This window comes from Lycorma delicatula, chromosome 13 (genome assembly GCF_047948215.1).
Source record: "Lycorma delicatula isolate Av1 chromosome 13, ASM4794821v1, whole genome shotgun sequence".
Classification (NCBI taxonomy): domain Eukaryota; kingdom Metazoa; phylum Arthropoda; class Insecta; order Hemiptera; family Fulgoridae; genus Lycorma; species Lycorma delicatula.
In genome coordinates, this window is record NC_134467.1 from 7,974,782 (window position 1) to 7,996,486 (window position 21,705).

Consider the following 21,705-nt stretch of genomic DNA (forward strand, 5'->3'; position numbering starts at 1 on the left):
TTCATATGATTAAAATTCACTCGAGATTGAGGTAACTCTGGTTACTAACCAGAGTCTGGTTACTAACCAGAGTCTGGTTAGTAATGCAGTTTCTTAGACAGACGACTCAATTTTTCATATCTTATTGAATTACCATTGTTTAAGCTCCGCCAAATATAGCAAACTTTTGACTTGATCTTCCCTTATTTTTATTGATAATTTCCATGACTGAGTTCATACTCTCTTTTCATGGATGCTGCTTAACTTAGTCAAGATTTAGAATAAATCATTTATTTCAACACAACCATAATGAACAAAAAATAAGACTATTTTCAAACATGTATGTAGATGGGTTTTTGCTAGCCCTCGTCAGCGATTTCTATCGTAGATGATACATCACACGATAATATAAATTAAATAAAATAGTAATCCACGTATAATGTAAATTTACTTTAAACAGTAGATAATAGATTTATTTTACGCTTATATTGAACAATAATTGCTTTGTATTCATTCGTATGTTAAATAAATAATGAATCACGATTGTATTTACCGATAAAAATATGTCTTCATGGAACTGATAGTGCTTGTACTATAACGTACATTATTCCATACGCGTAATAGGCACTAGAAATTAGTTTACAACATCGGCACGAAGTTGTATCCAATTTTAGCTATGTAGTCATTGCACAATCATCCTTTAGTTGGCTGTAGTGAATGTCAAGGCAGTAGAAATGCCTGTGTTTACTTTTATTGTTTATTGTTGATGTGAAAAGATGGAGAGAAAAGATTATCTGTATAATGTCGACGAGAAAGAACATTTTTATAAAATCGATTTAAGTTTATTTATAATTTCGTTGTTAATTGTACTCAGTAAAGCTGTAATTGGTTATTGTAAGTAAATAAAATAGTATTTCTTTATTTTAGGTTAGTCATTGCGTCATTTGTAGTTGATGTAATTAATTAAAAAAAGATTAATATCATTGTTTACGATTTCGATAAGTTTACTATCCTAAGCAATTTTTTTATTGATTAACCTAGACTATAATGCATCCTATTGATGAATGTATTATACTCGTAGAATTTATACAGATTATATTTTTATAGTTATCGTCGAGTATTGGTGATAAGGCTATTATGAATCTTTTTTTCAACCTGTATTGATAGAACCGTTGTCTCTTTGATAAGTATTGCCGGAATATCGTTATAATAGAATTAATATGAATATTGACATATTTCCTGTTTGTTTTTAGTTCTTGATATTAGTTGTGTAGCTCTTTGTCATTTAAATTAAGTAAAGATGTTTCCCATAAATTGTTATTGCAATTGTAAGTACCTTGTGTGTGTAGAGACAAGTGCCTGTAAATTAAAATTGTTTTGTGTTATGTTTATACTTTGAAATCTTTTTGTTAATGAATATGTTTGCTTGTAATTATTATTTGTAACAGTATTTTTGCATTTCTGTTCTCTTGTTTTGTTTATGTTAATAATAATAATAAATAAAATTAAAAAAAAAAAGAATTGTTTTTACTGAATAGAGTTTTTGTGTTTACCAAGAAACTATATCAAGAGAATTTTGTACTCTGTATGTATGTCTTATATTGTAAATAAAATATGGTTTTATGGTAGCTGGGCATATCCTGCTGTACCAGATATCTGATTAAATGAGTCAGTATACAGTGTTTTAAGAAACTTGACCCATGATTTATTATAAATTTTTATAGACTAGGTGTTGTTTAAAAGAGATGTTGAAAATCATGTTGAAGATATATTTAAATATTATGTACAATAGAATTTGAGAATATACAGCTTTAATAGGTAAAAAAAATATATAAACTGTTTAGGTACAAGTTGTTGATTGCCTTTAAAAATATTTCTGATATTGTTTAAGGTAATTTTTTAGGTAAATAAAAAAAGAGATTGTTTTACCAGCCCTGATTCCAATGATCATACCTTTCGGTGATTGTTCTGGATCTATAACAAGATTTTATTTTTTACAAATTTTAAAATATGTTTATCGTGTTTTAATAGTTATTTCTGTTTAAGATGGTGTTATCACCGCAACTACCAGTTATATAATTATAAAACACATTGGTTGATTATGTTTTTAGTATTAATAAACAGAGTGAAATTTAATAATCAAATTTTTTATTATAATTTTTTTATTCATAATTACAAGCCAAGAAGGGAAGTTTCAGATTCATTTTCAAAAACCACTTTATATCTGCAAGGAAACCTTTTTTTATGTACAAGATATACATAAAACTGTCAAAAACACTTTACTCTTTCATTTGTGGACTGGTGCAGATAGGTAAATGTTGTGTATAAACGTAGTGTCTAACCAATAATAGATCATTTCCTGAAATTAAACGGACTTGATTTAATGCAATTTTTACTACTTTTAGTCCTCATACTATAGCAGAACTGTACATTGCATAGTTTTTTTTTGTGTCACCTCCGGGACCACCGTTAGGTATTGCTTCAGAGGATGAGATGAATGTGATTTGTAGTGTGTGTAAAAATGTCATGCCTGACCTGGTTTCGAACCCAGGATCTCTGGATGAAAGGCTAAGACGCTAGCATCTTGTAGCGTCACATGCTACATATTGCATAATTGTGTATTTCTTTTCAGTACTAATATACAAGGTCTGTAAATAAAGTAATGAGACCGCTCAGAAAAACTTGTTATTTACAATCCAGTTATACATGGACTCTGTCACCTTTGAAATAGTTCCCTTGGGAAGCCATGCAACACTTCAAACTGCTTTCCCACTCTTCATAGCAGTGTTGATACTCCAGAAACTGGAATATCCCTCAGATGGTCGGTTATATTTTTTAAAATTTTTTCTACGCTTCCAAAATGGTGTCCTTTGAGTTGTTTTTTAAAGTCAGGAAAGGAAAAAGTCACAGGGACTCAAGTCAGGTGAATAAGGTAGTCGAGGAACTACAGGGATGTTTTTCTTTGCCAAAAACTCATTAATTGAGAGTGCAATGTGACAAGGTGCATTTTCACGATGCAGCATCCTGTTATCTTTGATGGCCGGTCTCACGTGGGCAACTCCTTTCCACAGTCTTTCAAGAATTTCTCAATAAACATATTGATTTACAGTCTGCCCTGTAGGTAAAAACTGCTTATGGACAATGCCATTACTATCGAAGAAACAGATTAAGATGGTTTTGTTTTTTTGGGACGTGGTGAGTTTGAAGTGTGCCACTCCTTGGTCTTTGTTTTCTTTCTGGGTCGTACTTGGATATCCAAGATCAATCACCAGTAATAACATTTTTTAGAAAATTAGGATAAGTTTCAGTTCGCCAAAGAATATTGCGGCACCCTTCCACCCTGTTATTTTTCTGTTCAACAGTGAGGTTTTTTGGGACCAATTTTGCACAAACTTTTTTGACGTCCAATTCGTTTGTCAAAATTTGATGGGCTGTGGTATGGTTCAAATTCAATATTTCTGCAATCATTCTGACAGTTAATTGCCAGTGTACCATATCAAGCCTCTGATTCACTCAACATTCGCGTTGTCACTTTTTGATGTTTCCAGAGCATGGATTGTCCGCAACTGATTCCTAGTCATCTGAAAATTATATAAACCACATAAAAAAAACTTGGGCTTGTGACAAAGTATCATCTCCATACGCCCTTTTCAATTTTAAAAAAGTTTCAATAGCATTCTCACCAAGTTTAACACAAAACTTGATTGCACAATATTGCTCAAAATGTATTTCTCATTTTTGTAACGTACAACAAAAACTTGTTTCACGAAAAATTTGTTTACGTCTCGCTTGGCAACAATAAACGAAAAATATTAATACCTAATATAAATCAACTGTCCATATAACCATATGTTTACTAGTAACTTTACAGTCTTGCCAATTTGGCTGGCAAAACAAAAATAGTCTCATTACTTTATTTACAGACCTCGTAGGTTTAACATATTTATTTGTTATTGTGATTTCAGAAAAGTATCATTTTTTGTGTATGCTAGTTTCATCACTACGCATCCTTTATTGTCTTATTGACTTTTTTGAAAGAATTTGCATTCTATAAAAATAGTGATATTTAATTGTATCAAGCAACAATTTATTTTTGCATTATATACCGTAATAATTTAGGGTGTATCACGAAGAACATTATTATAATTCAGTTTCTATTTTTATAAAATGCCTATCGGTTAAAATATTGTCCTACCAGTTTATTCAAAAATTAATTAAAATATTTAATTTACAGAAACAATAAAACTCAGTCGATATGTTTATAAATAATATTTTATCAGATAATTGCACTTATTATATATTTAACATGTACGTACTCTGATAATTAGCTATTAACTTACATTAAGTCATTATTTATTATATTACAATTGTATGTATATATTACCATCATTATTATTTCATAAAATTATTTTTATCTGAAATAACCACTTTCCTTTTTATTTTACTGGTTGAATATTTAAAACGAAGGTATGATATAATCAAGACAGATTTTGCATGTATGGGTTTTGCTGAGATGTTTCATTACCCTCTCAAAAAAAGGATTAAAAAATTTTGGAAAGATATTATGTATGTTGGTTTATTTTTGTTTGATCTCCAGACTGGATGGACCACTTTGGAAAAATTCTGTATATGGTGCAGTGATACGATTTTTTGTTTCCAATCGGTCAAGAGAGCAGGGATATACATATTCATGAATCCTGTGTCTCAAACTTTACTCAAAGGATAAATAAATTTTTTCACATAATTTAATTTAACTGGTGTTTTAATCTTATTATTCAAACTTTGGTTTCATATTTTAAAATTTTACTAACAGAGTAAAATAATTTTCTTTACTTGTGTACTGCTAGTATATTATATATGTAAGAAAAAAATAAAAGTTAAAAAAAAATGCCACAGTGACTGAAACCCGAGATTTTTTAATTTTAAGACTGAATCACTTGATTCGATTGGCTGCTGTCACTGCTATCAATGTAAATATACAAAGTACACAAATAAGCTGCTTGAGCCACTCAAAATTTTTAAATGGAGTTTACTCCAAAATGAAGCAAAGTTGAAAATTGTCATTCTGGATTTAAGTAAGGGACCCCCTCTCTCATTCTACCATCCTTCAAAAGTGCATCGATAAACATAGTAAGCTAATTGCATGCTCTTGTTAGAAAACATTGTTAATAATGGTATATTAAATGCAACAAACAAAAGTCTGTTTGCATTGTAATAATGTTGATTATTTAATCAGTAATTTAAAAGTTTATTCTAGATTTCTATCATCTATTTACTCATGTATACGTAATGTGTATATTACTCATTCACACACTTGTGTTAACAAACAAGTATTTATTTGTATTAGTATTCTTTGCACTTTGTCACAGTGAGTGTGTGTGTTAATATGTGTTTAAGTAATTAATTAATTTTTTCTCCTAAAAACAGGGTCTTCATTGCCTTCAATATTTAACAGCTCTTATGACGTATCAGATAATTTTTTGTCATCTATATTTAGTAGCATCATTGAATTATGGATACCTGTGGAGTGGATTATAAAACCGATATTGATTGGTTTGATGATGTCATTTATTACATGGCAAATAATTTATCTTGATAGCGATTTGCCAGGTGTTAGGCCATCTACACCTTTTACATATAATAAATATTATAAAAGGTAAGTTAAGATTTTTATATTTGCTTTTATAATTTCTTTTATTGTATAAAAAAAGGACATTGCATGCAAAAAGTGAATCGCTTTTTGAGATTTTTCTAAAATGTTTAGTTAATTTTTTTATCGGTTCACTATTTTTATAGATATTAAAATCAGATCTTTATATGGAATAAATGATATTAAATACAGTGAATCAGATCAGTATTAAACAGTCCAAGTTCAGTTATTACTCGCTTGAAAATGTGGAGAATGTTGTAAAATCTTCAAAAGAGAAATTATCTAACAGGTTCATCGCATTGGCTGCAGTGTTCTTTTTATGTATTTAGTCTTTGTGTTTTACAACACCCCAGTATTCGTGTTTCCACTGGTGCATTACAGGCCACCCATATGTGCTAGGACTCTGTAATGAAGCTGTGTGTAGAAAAGTGAAGGCATTGACTTCGCTTCTTAGAGCACCGGATCAGAGGTAGAATGTGTTGGAACTCTTTGATGTGAGAGGTTGAAGGCATAAACCTTTCCCGAAAGCAGACCAAATCAGAATAAGTTAAGTGTTTCTCTCTTTGTGAAATTGCTCTTAATTGTTTTGATGAATTAAGAAATGTATCTGGGATGATTATAGGACGAAATTGTCATTGTTGCAGTCAACAATTTAAGAGGTATGAAACTAGATGTTTATAGTAGGTCCAAATTAATTTATATACTGTTACTACAGTTTATCTTACAACTTTATTTAATGAATGACTTTAATGAATACAGGGATCGCGCTTCCATGAAATGGTAGTTGAGAGTGCTACTAATTAGAGTAGATGAATGAAAATGTTTGGAAGAAGCCTATAACGAAGACGATAGCAAAGTTGAGTTAAATAAAACATCGATGGAAATGTCTACAAACAGATATACATCAGTAGCATCTTGATGGCGGTCAAACAGATGATTATAATACGTAATCAGAATTAATTGGGCCATTAAGACAACCTTCAATGAGGCCTAGGAATGTAGGGAGTGGTGCGGGGACTGAAATCTTCATAGGGATCAGGACACCCCTATCTTGAAAGCTTTCATGTAATCTAATGCTATTTGTCGGCCATTAATAAAACTATTTGTGAATTTTATATTTAAACGGTGCAGTACCGGTCAGCCAGGTCCAGTTCGAATACCCATCGGGTTGGTTTAGTGGTTAACACGTCTTCCCAAATCAGCTGATTTGGAAAGTCGAGAGTTACAGCGTTCAAGTCCTAGTAAAGCCAGTTATTTTTACACGGATTTGAATACTAGATCGTGGATACCGGAATTCTTTTGTGGTTGGGTTTCAATTAACTGCACATCTCACGAATGGTCGAACTGACACCGTACAAGACTACACTTTATTTAATACATATCATCCATATTTAATACATATCATGTAGCATATTTCATATGCTACAAAATTTTCATTCGCTTAAAGTTCCTGAGGAATGCAGGTTTCTTAACTGCATATGATTAAGATACAACTAAAAATCTGTACATACACTAACTTATTTATTATCAGTCGGTTTGGATTTCAATTGATGATGTTTTCAAAATGTTTTTGAGTGACTTTAATGTTAATGATTTACTTCTGTTATTGATTATATAATTTTTTTTTTCAGATCAAAATCAAATTGTAGGTATCATTTATGTTATATATTTGCAATGGCTGTTGCACCTTTAACTACTGTATCACTTCTAATTACAGACTACTTACAGTAATTTATACAAAATAAGGAATGCTGATGTATTGCATTTATTAATAAATGGATTAGTTTATAGGTTGTAATAACTGTGTAGTACATCCGGTTGTGTATTTTGTTATATATATATATATATATATATATATATATGTTATTTATTTATTTGTATTATTATTATTGTATATTATATTTATTTATGATACTCACTTTTGTGGTGTTGGCATACACTTATTTTGAGCTTTATAATTGTGACATTTGTGCATGTGAGGAGTGATAGGAAGGGGTTATCCTCCCTTGAAAATAAAATTAAAAAAGGGGTCCAAAAGTCATATTGCCCAATTGTTAAACATGTGTTTCTTTTTTATAACACAGTTGTTTAATCTTCAAAGATGATTTAAAAATTTATGAAAATTTAAATGTACACAAACTGTAATGTGGCATTTTCTAGTCGGGTGTAATTTTTTTCATACTTGTTTTGGTTTAGAGATGCCATGATATTTTTTTAATAGAATTGTTAATTTTGATTCGGATTATAATATAAGAGTATAACTTTTTCGGATGTTTACTATTATTGTTGTATTATTTAATACAACAATATTAAATATTGTTGGTTTGTCTATATTAATCATTATCTTAATTTAACTAAAAATTACAGACAAAAATGAGAATATATGTTTGAAACAAGTAATTGAGGATGTACTTTAGCATACGGAAAGTAAGTTGAGGTTAGCAAATTACTCCAAAATAGAAGGAATAAAAATTAATCAAAAATAAAAAGGAATAAGAAGTGAACCAAACTAAACAAATTAGTGAAGACCCTTTTATCCTACTGCTAGAAAATTATGATTCCATTTTAAATCGTTTTTAATCTTAAAATATGTCATTATTAAGTAAAAGAAGTTAATATTATTTTGAATTGTTCTTTAGCTAATTTTTTTTTTTAAATCTGTGATATTATTTTTTCATTCATTCATTTATTAGAATTAATTAATAACTAAAGTAGTACGTCTGAGAAACGCAAAAAATTAAATGTGTTTTTAAAATGAATTGATTATGTTCTTTTTTTATTATTTATTTTTGCAATTGATGTAACGCTAGCATAAGTTATGAAATTGTATTTATTCTCCAGGAATGTTGAGAAATTTAACTAAATTTCATCAAAATAAAATTAAATTTATTGTACATCAAAAATGCAAAAAATTATACCTAAACATACTGGGTTTGGGTATGTGCTTTTTTCGTGTGATAATTTTTTTTAATGTATCAATTAGTATGTTTAGAAAAATTGTAAAAGTTGTATTAAAAAATTCACATGATTTCTTTCAATGAAATTTGTTGTGTGCGTTCTTAAATCACTTATGTATTCCTGCTAGCACTGAAAGGACTTCAGCGGACGGTCTGAAGGAGAATTACGTCGGGAACATCAGGCTTAAAAGTCTAGTCTCCCGCGGTCGGACCCAGTAATGGGATGAGAACGCTGGTCTAAAAAGGATAGGAATGCTATTCACAAATCTGTCCATAAATTTAACAAAAAAAATTAAAACTTATAACCGACACTAAAAATAAACCCTAGAAACACGCCCGATTATAGAATCATAGCAGCAGCAAGTCCAGGCTCTGCGATTGTAAGGGAGAATTGTGATACTCCCGCCACTTATGCATTCCATTCCATTCCAATCACTTATACGAGTGATAGAATGCCAAACATAACTGTAAACTACCCTGATCTACTTTGATCAGAGACAATTCCTTCATGAATTGATGACCCCCTTTGGTCTTCCTTCCCCTTTATTCCTTTCTATGAGAATACAAAAGGAATAGTGTAACCCAATTCCCCGATTCAATTTGTAGTTTCATGCTGGCATCTGTAGTAGCTAGCAAAGTCATTTCTTTATTAGAGCTCAGTGCAGTAGCGACCCATTTTTATTTATAGAATTCTCCAACTATCCGTTTATTATCCAGAAATTATGAAAAAGCTGAACTAATGACAAGGTGTTGAGTAAGTCCAGGCTTCATATTTCTCATATTTTTTTCATGCGATATGACTTTTGGACCAGTTTATTTTGATTTCATATACTGATAATATTTAAACTAGTTAACAAGTTTTATTAACGAATCTATATCCAGCTGATTTTATTAAAACAGCATTGTGATTACTTTTAAAGTATTAAATATACTGTTTAGAAAATCTATTTTTTTGTAAAAATTAAGGAAAAAAATAGTTTTATTACCATTTTAAAGTTACCCTTTTTTATGTTTTTTTTTTTTTTTATTGTATCAATTTCTTTATATGTAATTATTTAATTTTTTATATTTAAATGAATGTTATAGTTCCTTTTACTAAATTTTCATCTCTTTGATTTGCCATAAGTGCTCTTAATTATTTTAAATGTATACATATCTATTTTTATCAATTATAGAGCACTAAATATAATTAGTGTTAAAGATCTTACAAAACAAGGCTATGTAAAAGTCTTGCTTTTAATACTTTTTCAATATGTTGGATTGTTTCCTAATATATTAATATGTACCGCACTCTAAAGGAATCTTTAGGAACTAATATCTATAAAAAATTTACCTTGCCATTTGTGGTTTTGCTGAACATACATTCAATTTTATACGCATATACAAGATGTGTTCAAAAAGAATGAGGATTTTTGTATTTTGGAAATAAATTTGTTTATTCGTCTACATTAATGTTATACTCTTCAAAATAGTCCCCGTTAGATATTATACACTTATGCCAGCACTTTATCCAATCCCTGAAACACTTCTGGTACTCAATCTTTGGAATAGTGTTTAGCTCTTTCAGCTATTCACTTTTAATCTCATCTATGCTTATAAAACGACAGCCCTTTAAGGTCCTCTTTATTTTTGGGAATAGAAAAAAGTCACACGGGATCATTTCTAGCAAATATGGTGGCTGGGGTATCATTACCGTGTTGTTTTTGGCCAAAAATACACAAACAAGCGATGAAGTGCAATGGTGCAATACCCATGAATTATTTTGCCACAAATCAGGGTGTTTTTTTCAGATTGCTTCACGCAAATGGCATTGAACTTGTACGTAATATTCCTTATTGATTGTTCGACCTTGTGGCAAGAACTCATGATGCAATATGTCGTTAAAGTTGAAGAGCACGGTGAGCATAACCTTCACATTCGATCGTACTTGTTGAGCTTTTTTCGGTCTTGGTGATCTAGAATGCCTCCACTGGGACGAGATTGAATCTTAGTTTCAACATCATATCTGTAAACCCATGTTTCATCACCTGTTATGACACTTTCAGTAATTCTGCATCATTTTTGACTTCATTTAGTGACTCCTGAGCAACTTCTATTTGCCGCTGTTTTTGTTCGAAATTCAACAATTTTGGAAATTTTGCTGTTACACATTTTATACCCAAAACAATCAAAAAAATTTCACGGCATGAGTCAATTGATATTCCAGCATCATCAGTGACTTCTCCGATTGTGATTTGACGATCATTCGTAATCATTTTTTTCACTTTTTCCATGTTTTCATCAGTTGTTGATGTGCTGGGGCGTTCGTCATCCTCAATGTCTTCATAACATTCTTAGAAACGCTCATAAATGCTTGCTTTACTCATAGCAGACTCATCAAAAGCAACGTTTAACATTTTTACACTGTATTTCATTCTTATAACAAAATTTAATACAAATTCTCTGATCCATTATTTATATAAATAAAAAATCACCGATCGTATCAAAACACGTGTTATCCTTTTGACAGCTGACAACAGACTAAACATCCAATATGGCTAAAAATGTACAGATACTTTTCAGATATGTTTACCAATACAACAATGAAAAAATCCCGAGAATCAAACTAATACAACCTGCGAAATTTCAAAATTCTCATTACTTTTTGAACACCTTGTTAGTCGTCTTTTTTTTTTTTTTTTTTTAAATTACTTTTACTGTGAATTTTAACATGAGAAATTGGTTTTGATTTATTTTGTGTGCAGTAAACGATTACATATTGAATCTTTAAAAAAATTTCAAAAAACTTAGAAAAGTTGGATATTACTGTAATAGGCGATCTACCTCTGTAGTTAGTTGTTAGATGGTTCCACTGAAATGCTATATATAAAAGAATAAATAAATGGACTAATTTAAGAATAAATTAACCTTGTTCATGTTATAATTATAATTTATCCAAATTTAATCTACACTCGCTTTGCTCACTAATCTTAAATAGCGAGTGTAGTATTAAGTTTGGTTAAATTATATTTATAATTTCGGTATTAAATAAAAATAATTACATTTATTCTTAAATTAATCCAGTTGTTCATTCTTTTTTGTATTTATTTTCTTACTTCAATATAGCGTTTCAGTGGCACCATCTAAGAACTAACTACAGAGGTAGATTGCCTACTACAAAAATTGAATCTCGCTGTATTTATTGCATCCTACAGTATTAATTTACTACATATAATTATACTTATTGCCATACATTTTCAATGTATGTCCATTAACAGTAAAGTTGAAATGAAGCAGTAATCTTTATTTGACCAAAATATTAAACTGAAAATTTTTTTTACATTTTAATCATGATAAAGTTTTTGTAATTGTAAATTTTTTGTTCTTTGTTATTATTTTCTGAATCTTTCATAATAAAATAGATCTAATATTAATTTGTAAAATGTTTCATGATTTTGAAAATTATTACCGTTTTAATATCATGATATTAATATACTATTTTTCTCATCTTGCTCATTAACATTAAAAAACTATATAATTATATCAGAGAGCTATTCTAAAATAAAAATAAAAAATGTATCAATACGATGAAAAATATTGTATAAGTTTATTATTTTTAGTTTGTTAATTTTTGTCATTCATGTTCTTTGTGAATTGTTCAGAAAAATGCATTTACCACAATTAATAAGGTATGACCAAATTTAGCTTTTTTTTTTTTTAATGAGTTTAACCTGTAAATATTTATTTTAAGGATGCTATTTTGTGAGACATTCCAAGCATCATGGAAAGAACAGATTGTAAACATTGTAAGTTTTTTGTCTTACCAAGGATCCTTAATATTCAGTTCCTATTTCCATATATTTTAGTAAAATTTATTATAAATGTATTTATTACAGCTAAATATTTGCAGCATTTTTAGTTAATATTTTAGACCCCACCGATTAATGTATCAGAATGTTATAAAGGTACAGAAATTTTATCTTGTTATAAAAGGATTTATTATAGATTTTATAAACCAGATGTATTATAGACTAATTTAAAATCTCATGATTTTAAAAATATTTTTTTCGGTTGGTTTTTGCATGAGAGAAAATCATTTTAAAGTGTAATTATGTATAAATTGAATTGTAGATAAAACACTATAAAAAATATACGTTTTTAAAATAATCACAGTTTACTTATTTTTTTATTTTATTTGTAAAATTATTTTATTTATATTTATAAATAAGTATTATATATATATTTGTTGCTACAAGTTTAATCTTGTACATTGTAAAAACAAATTGATGTAATAGATTAATTTTAAAAACAAATATTGTTATTTTGAATTGAATTTCCTATTTCTTTCTTCTACGAAAAATCTACAATGAAAGAAGCAACTTTAACATGTATTAGTGATTTAAAAAAAAATTAAATAGTAAATCTGCATTACTAAAAAATGTTTTTAAATCATATGAAGGACCATTGAAATATAATTAACGGTCACTGGAATGCAACAGAAAAATAAAATTCCACAAAATGAAAGGTGCTAGCTACCATCTTGGTCTCATTGATAGAGAATTTTTAAATACAACTTCCTGGAAAAAGATTCTCTTAATAGTGCTCTGGGGTTACAAATATTTATTTTATACATGACTGACTTACTGGAAGCTGGGTCAATCGTAAATTCCGTAGATATAGACATTAAAACACAATGCACTTCCGACAATGAAATAAACTCTAAATACAACTTTTATTTGTGATCCCTCATCAAACAAGATTTATGGACATCCACAAAATTTTGGTATCTTTAAATGTTTAAACATTTAATCTCTCACAGATTCCCTTATTGTGGGCCGACAAAAACCCCTTCTTTACTTTTTGCAATTTCTTCCTTAATGTACAAGAATCCTTGATTCTCCTTCTTCGCCGCTTTTCAGTGAACCAGAGCTTTGTTCAAGAAGTATTTTTTAAATCTTTTTATTTCAAGTATTATTTATCGCCAAATGAACTGATTTTTATGACTGGAAGTTCCTCTGCGTCTCATAGTTTCTAGTAAACATAAGCACAGATTTTTTAAATGAAAATTATATACCCAAATGGAAGATTTAAAAATATTTTATGCTTGCTGTCACAATAATTTAATATTGGATTTTTGTAATGAAATCTTTACTATTATATAAAGAGGAAGAGAGTTTTTGTTTGTTTGGAATAAACAAAAAAAACTACACTATCAGTTGCAACCAAATTTTTATCCATGTTTCTTGGCATAACTGAGAAGGTTTTTAGATATATTTCATATAAAACAAAAAAAAACAATATATATATATATATATATATATATACACTGGTTAAAGCAAAAACTTTAATAAATTGAAGTATTGAACTGTTAGTCTCTATCACTGTGTGAGCTGGATTTGAACTAATTGATTCAAATTAACAATATTACAAAAATAAAAAAACAGAATTTGTTAAATAAATTAAAAAAGTTTCTTTTAACAATAATAATGGCCTTCCCATGGGGATTGCATGTGAAGCTAGAATGGTGAAGTATGCGAGCACATCATGGGAGGTTAGACCAATCATCACAATCAACTGGTAACTAATGGGGTGCTCTTACAATATCTCTGCAATTATCCGATTTTCAAAATTCAAATTAGGTATTTGTTAGTAGATTGAAGGCTAACTTTTGCATGCATCAAATACACTCTTGATCTAACAGATCACACTTATTCGGAAATATAAATAAAGTTTTCAGTTATCACACGTCACACAAGAACCAACCAAACTATTACTTTCTAATTTTCTGAATACATTTGTGTTATCCTAGGAAAGGTTTTAAGCCATCGACTGAGTCCCTAGCATCATTGAAAGATATTAAAAATATCCATAATTTCTTCACCCCAAAGGAGGGTGAAGTTGTGAATTAATAATATTCATTAAATATTAATTTATTTCATTCTACAGTTTACCTGTGATGTCACAACATAGCAGACGATTGCAACAGAATTTTTTGGGCTGAAATTTTTTTTACACTTTGCTATTTTTTTAATCGTTAACAAAATGTGCGTAAGAAAAATATGACCTTAATTAGGCGAAATCTCGAGATACTGAAGGTGACCTTGCTCAAGAGCTTCACCCCCTTGACCTTTTAAGTTGAAAATTTAATGGCATCAATGCACCATATTAGAAGTAATCTGACAGAATTTGGGCAAAATCGGTCCAGTAGTTCTGGAGATATAAGGTGATTTGAAGGCCAACATTGAACACACCCACACACAACATTAACATTCAGAAAAATTCCATCTGGTTTTTCGGGTTTCTTAGGTGTCAAAATGTTAATATTCTGTGAAAACCACATATGCACAAACTGGACTCAATACAACACTGTTTTAATTTTTCATCTTTAAATTTGGCTTTTTGATCATATCATCAAATTACATTAAATTATTGGTAATTGTTCGTTTTTAATTTCATTCTGAACTGAAAGTAAAAGAACACAGCAGTAGTTCTCTATTTAATGCTTTTTTCTAAAAATACAAATAGTCCAGTGTTTGAGAGTTTTTCGTTCAGAATTCTTTCAAACAAAACTGACTGATGTAAAATTTGGGCAGTAATTTGGGAATAGGTCGAGGAACAAAAGTTATATAGTGCTGATGCGTGCTTTTCCCCTAGGGGTGGAAATTATTACATTCAAAATAATTGCAGAAATTGACCGAGGAATAAATTCTAAGCATAAAACATTCTATAAAAATTTTTTGTAGAGTCAAAACTTTCTGAGTTATTTGTGATTGAAAATGTTGATTTTTCATCAAACCATTGAACGACTTTTTAACGAATAATTCAAAAACCTTACATTTTATCGAAAAAATTACTGTTAGCGCAAATGAAGCTTATAAAATAACAAAGAGATTGGTTTTATTTTTATTTCTGTAGATACAATACGAACTGAGTTATGCCTAATTGAAGGCTAATTCACCGATAACTGAAGTCGAAAATTTCAACATTAAATAACGGAAAATTTTTTAAGTAAAAGTTATAGGATATTTTTCAAAGTACTAGAAAAGACTTAAAATTAGCTTTTGTAAAAATCATTAGCATGAAACTAATGGAGTTACAATGAAAATAAAATGGTTCTGTGTTTTCAGAGAAAAAAAATCAGCAATGAAACAAATGATTTTTCAGCAAGAATTGGAATTGAACATAATCCTTTTATAATTTATTTTATACTTTATTTAAGTAATAACAATATATTCTAGAAGTTGATCAGTTTGGAATATCCAAGATTTGAAAAAAAGGTTGATTCAAATTTGAAAAATGTTTTGTATTTCTTAAAAAAGTTTATTTTTTCACAATAATTCAAAAACTAAAGAAAATACATAAAAATGCTAGAGTACAATAATTTATTTATTTATTTATTTTTTTTTTACTGAAAATTTTGGTTTTTTTTATTTCTGTAGAATAAAAATTGATTGAGATATCGCCGTTAGAAGTTTGCATTTGTGTGCAAGGACCACCTTCCCCAAGCCCTTTAAACTCAAAAATTTTAAAAATGAAGGGCTCAAGGAATCTGAACTTTACATGCCTTGTAGCCCTTGAAATTCCCTGCAAAGTAGTTTTTTGAGCAATTGGATAGCTTAAAGATTAAGGAAGTTGTTCCTTACCCTTTAATTTGGATTCCAAGAATTACCGGGCTAACTTAATTTTACCTAAGGCACAGAAATCAGGGAGCAATTTTTTATCGGCTGACAGTTGTTAACAAAGGGTTTCCAAATTTATGTTTATATTAACTCCTTTATTTTCACTAGTAGAACATATCCTGAAAGTTTGTTACAATCTTTGTTAATCACTCTATAATGCTGCTAGGATAAAACAGATTATTCCACACATATATTAATGTGAATAAAATAGCTGAATTAAATACAGCTTCATAAAAATTAATCTCAAGAATAACATTTGTTAATAATAAAAAAAACCACAGATACGGCAATTTAAGATGGTTCTTCTCAATTAAAAATCAGAACAAAAAATTAATGAATTGTTTAACAGATATTTTTTAAATTTGAATCCAAGATGAAGATAATACTATGGAATATAACCAAAATAAAGAAAAAAATTAAGTAATATCTATTAACAAGATAATGATATGAAACTATTAAAATTAAATTAAAAAAAAATTATTCAGTTGTTTGAAACATTAATTCAAAAACTTTCTACAATATCATTAAAGCTATCATGAAAATCATGTTATTTTTTCCTTGCTTTTTTTCTTCTTTGTTTGTTTATATTACATGAAAAAGCAAAATCAAGTAAACTAAATGAAAACAAAATAAAATAATGTAATAAGATAAAGAAAAAGTAATAATTTATTACAACAGAAATATAAATACAAAAAATATAATACCGTAACATAAAGGATACATAAAAATAATGTAACAATATCAATACATCACAGATAAACATACACAAATATTTTGGACGGAAGAAGGTCTTCAAGTTATTTTATAAAAAATACAATCAAACTTTTATTATTTATATTTAAATACATAAGACTTATAATTCAATAAAAGGTTTTTATAATTCAAATTTCTCGGTTGAGAAATGAAAAATAAAAATAACCACGTTAAATCTTTTCTTTGAAAGAAAACATTTTTAAAAAAATCTTTATTACCATTAGTAAAAAAGTTTGATTATATATTAATAAAATACTGGATAAAATTAATACAAAATTTATATCTTTTAACATTAAATAATTTATTTGTGATGTAATCTTTTTTTATAAACGGCTAACAAACAATATACAATTAACTATTCTTAAAATAAAACAATTATTAAGTACAAATACTACTGTAAAAAAAAGACTTAACTCTCAAAGATACATTTTCAGTAAACGATGAGTTAATTAATTACAACTAAAGGAATTACCCTAGCCTGAGGCTATAACATGTTTTAGAAATCGCCAGAAAACGTCACAGAATAAACTTTAAAGTAGCACTCAGCCTACGATACATTTTTAAGGGTTAAAAAACAACACACACACATATATAAAATTAAACAAAAATATTTATCATTAAATACAACAAAAGTTTAAAGCACTCTTGTTTCCTTCATCGATCAATAAACTAACAAATGAAGAATAAATACTGAGCCTTAAATACTTCGGCAGATCTATCGTCTCAAAGGATTTCCAAAAAAATAGAAACCTTTATTATAAAAAAAAGTTGAACGTTGCTGATTAAAATTAATGTGTTTCGCGTTCTTCACAAGATTATGATATGTAAAAAATACAACAGATGAATTAGTATAATTAATAAATAACTTAATTCATGGCAAATACCAGACAAAATTTGATGAAAAGAACTGCTGCTAAATTTTAATATAAATATATTTATGCTTCTTAATAAATAATTACAATTGAGACATTTTTAGAATGACTCTTGAATTTTGAAAATGTAATGATATATTTATTATTTTATAAACAATATAATATTTTAAATATATATATATTATTAATATGAGAGAATATCATATATCTTAATTATTGGACCCATAACTAATAAATTTCAATTATAAAAATTTACCCATCTTACCCATAATTTGGGTAAGTTTATAAACATTCTTAAAAATTTTAAATGTTTAATGATAAGAAGAAAACTAAAAAACAATGAATTAAATATATATAAATACAGACCCTGTTTACATATTACTGAGTAATCGATTATAATTTTTATATTTAAAGCATGAAACCAGTTGGCAAGTAACAATACAAAAAGGTATACGCCAATTTACTACAAACAACAAACATAGAGATTGAATTACAGGTAATTCGGTAGGAATGCTATGAGGAATTTTTACAAAATACACCAGTGCTATTCGGCTAGGAGTTGGCATCTACCAATTATTAAATCATTATTTACCAACTGTAGAGTCATTCTAAAATATTCTTTAAATTTAATATTAAAATGAGAACAGTAAGTCAAACAAAGAAGTTTTTTCATTCTCAAAAAAAACTGTATCTGACATTTTAACTAAATAATGGAGTGTATTATATTGTATGGAAATGAAGCATAGAAGTTTAAGAAGAGGAACTGGATTGAGGATTTTGAAATGAGGATATGAATAAATAGAGTGAGGAATGAGGAAGTAATGAACATGATAAAACAAGAAAGGGCACTTATATGGTGAAAGAAAACGTGTTTAAAGGTAGGATACGTGGTTAAAGGTAGTGTAATTTTAAACAAGAAGAATGAGGATGAAGTTAATAGATGACGTGATGATTAGTAACTATAAGGGGGCAAAGGTGAAGGCTTAGACAGGAATGGATAGACAGTTGTAATGTGACTTGTCACCAGAGAGAACACCAGATGATGACCTAAAACATATCAAAATGTAATAATAATCAACAAATAATAATAATAATACTTTTATAATAATCTTAACTTATTATAGAAAATCGTAATTAAAAAGAAAACTATTTTTACAAGTTAAAAATATTTTTCTAATTGGCATATGTACCATTGCTAAGTTGAACAATTTTTGAAAAAAAAATACAATAATAGTAATTTTTATGTTTGCAATGTAGCTTTAGAGTTGTTTATTATAAACTACATAAACTAAAAGCAATTTTTCCAATGAAAAATAGCATGAACTTTTTTAAATCTATAACAAAGTGCAGCATAGGTATAGAATTTATAAAATCAAATCGCAAACAACAAAGTTAAAATCATATACAAGGGGGATGTTCAACAATTAATGAAACAAATTGATGTAGGAAAAATACAGTTCATTCAATGACAATGAAACTTTTTCACAATCAACTCGGCAACCTTTGAAAAACATGTAATCGACTGTTCAATCACAATTAATCTAAACATAACCTCTTTTGCTGATTTCAGAATGTCAGTTCAGCTTGAAACATGTATACTGGAAGACCAACATTCAATAATACGATTTTAGCTATCAGAAGGTGTGAAACTGGCAGAAATTTACTCAAGAATGTTGAAACGACATTGTGAAAAGTGTTTAAATCGCAGTAACGTGTGTAAGTGGGTGGAACAGTTTAATTCGAGCAGAACAAGTGTGACTGATCTCAATCGCTCTGGAAGACCGGTCGAAGTTTTGACTACTGTACAACAAAATCGCATAAATGATCTTATTTGTGAAGGCAAGGGAGTCAAAATTTCACAAATTGCTAGTTTGTATAATATTAGTGTTGGAACCGTGCATTCAATCGTTCATGACTTGCTAAATTATTGGAAAATGTGTTCAAGATAGTCGACTCAAGCCCATAAAAATACCCAGATTCGCATTTGTTCTGAGCTCAAAGAATGGTTTGAAGGAGAAGGTAATGAGCCTGTGATGAAACAGTTTTCATCACAGGTTCGAATCCAAATGGCAGTCTACGAGTGGAAACATCTACATTTGCCCACCAAAAAATATTCAAAAGTCACGCTTCAGTCGGTAAAATGATGTTGATGGTCTTCTGGGACTCACAAGGCCCAATTTTTAGTGACTATTTAGGAGAACAATATACCGTGACCGGCGAGTACAAATCTAATATGCTCAAACATAAAGTGAGACCCGCGATAAGGTGAAAACGTTATGTTGATCTCTCAAAAGGTGCGATTCTCTTGCATGACAATACGCATCCTCAAGTCAGAGAATGGGAGAAATGCTCGAGAGTTTGGTTGGGAGGTATTGCCACATCCTCCTTACAGCCCAAACCTCACCCCGTCCAATTTTCATGTGTTCGGCCCGCTCAAAAACTTTTTATGCAGCAAGAAGTTCGACGACAACAACCCAGTCAAAAATGCAATAACAGATCAAACAGCAAGATAAAGACTTCTATGCTGTGGAAATCAGAAAGCTCACAGAACGGTGGGACAAGTGTCTAAATATTGCTGGACACTATGTTGAAAAGTAGTGTAAGTTTCATTGTCGCTGAATAAATTGTTTATTCTCTACATCAATTTGTCTCGTTAATTATTGAATGTCCTTCATATTATAACAATAATTGGTATAAAATTATCTTAAAAAATCAGTATAAAAGTATAAAAAAAGGCACAAAACTTTTTTTTGAGGGTTATATCAGTTAAATTTTTAATGCTTTAATATGTTTAATCAAGTTTTTTTTTGTTATAATAAACAATCCTAAAGTTGTTTTAATTATTTGTATGTTTACTATTTTTATGAACCTAAACATTTTTACATTCTGCTACAAAACTATTTAATAATCATAATATTAAAAAAAAAAAAAATCACAAAAAATTATATTTTGAACTTCCATGATTAAGTTTACGTGTTTTTAAAAGTATGGTCTATTTATTATTATGTTCAGTAATACTAAAAGTAATAAATATTTTTGAAATAATCATTAAATTTATAAAAAAATTCTCTCTTTATTTTTCTCCAAGCATTGAAAACAAATTTAACTATTTTTAAAAAAATCTAACCAGTCAAAAGAAAAACAAAAGTTTTCTATTATTTGAATGTTAAAAACAATGAAATATTTGCACATGGTATAACACTACAAGTAAGCCAAAACTTAAAGGATTGATTCAGAACATCAAATAAAAAAACATTTCATTTAAGACAAAAATTATCAGACTGTATCATTTTTTAATTTATTCACAGTTTCAGCTGCGTTTCACATTTTTATCAACAGATTTGAAAAAAATTAAGGTGTTATTTTGTTTACAATGAAAAAACATTTGATCTAGAAGATATAATTAGATAAAAGTAATATTTACAGAGCTTTTATATTTTATTTTGATGCACTGAATTGGTTCCTTAAGTTTGACTAACACCTCCCTCCTGGGGAACACTGTGAATACATCTTAATAACTAATAACTTCACATTTATATAAAAAAATAAAACTCTACGAATCTATGGATTCAATAACAATCATGACAACTATCAGTTTTTATATATAACGATGGTATAGAATACCTATTATAATATCTTAATGATGAATCTGTGGATTTAACAATTTTTTTTATAAAGTAAATATAAATTGCTAAGTTTATATTTTGAAGCGTTCATAGATAATTTTTGTTAATAATAATTTAATCAGTCATTTAAGAAAGGGCTTAATTCCAATTTTTTTTTACAAAAAATGACTTTTCCATTTCTTTGTTTTTTATAAGTAGATAAATCATCTG

The 21,705-nt window shown here is 28.5% G+C and overlaps 1 protein-coding gene across 2 annotated transcripts; it reads left to right on the plus strand.

The window, feature by feature from the left end:
• Positions 1-588: 588 nt before the first annotated feature.
• On the plus strand, positions 589-20,594 carry LOC142333966 (uncharacterized). Of its 2 annotated transcripts, none has more exons than XM_075381620.1 (3): positions 589-873; positions 5,407-5,635; positions 19,440-20,594. In XM_075381620.1, exons 1-3 carry the CDS (start codon positions 756-758, stop codon positions 19,498-19,500), a joined length of 408 nt encoding a protein of 135 aa, XP_075237735.1. In that variant the 5' UTR covers positions 589-755; the 3' UTR covers positions 19,501-20,594. The 2 variants fall into 2 exon arrangements, with proteins under 2 accessions (XP_075237735.1, XP_075237734.1); XM_075381619.1 differs by lacking the exon at positions 19,440-20,594 and adding an exon at positions 7,261-12,859 and having other exon boundaries at positions 594-873.
• Positions 20,595-21,705: the final 1,111 nt, after the last annotated feature.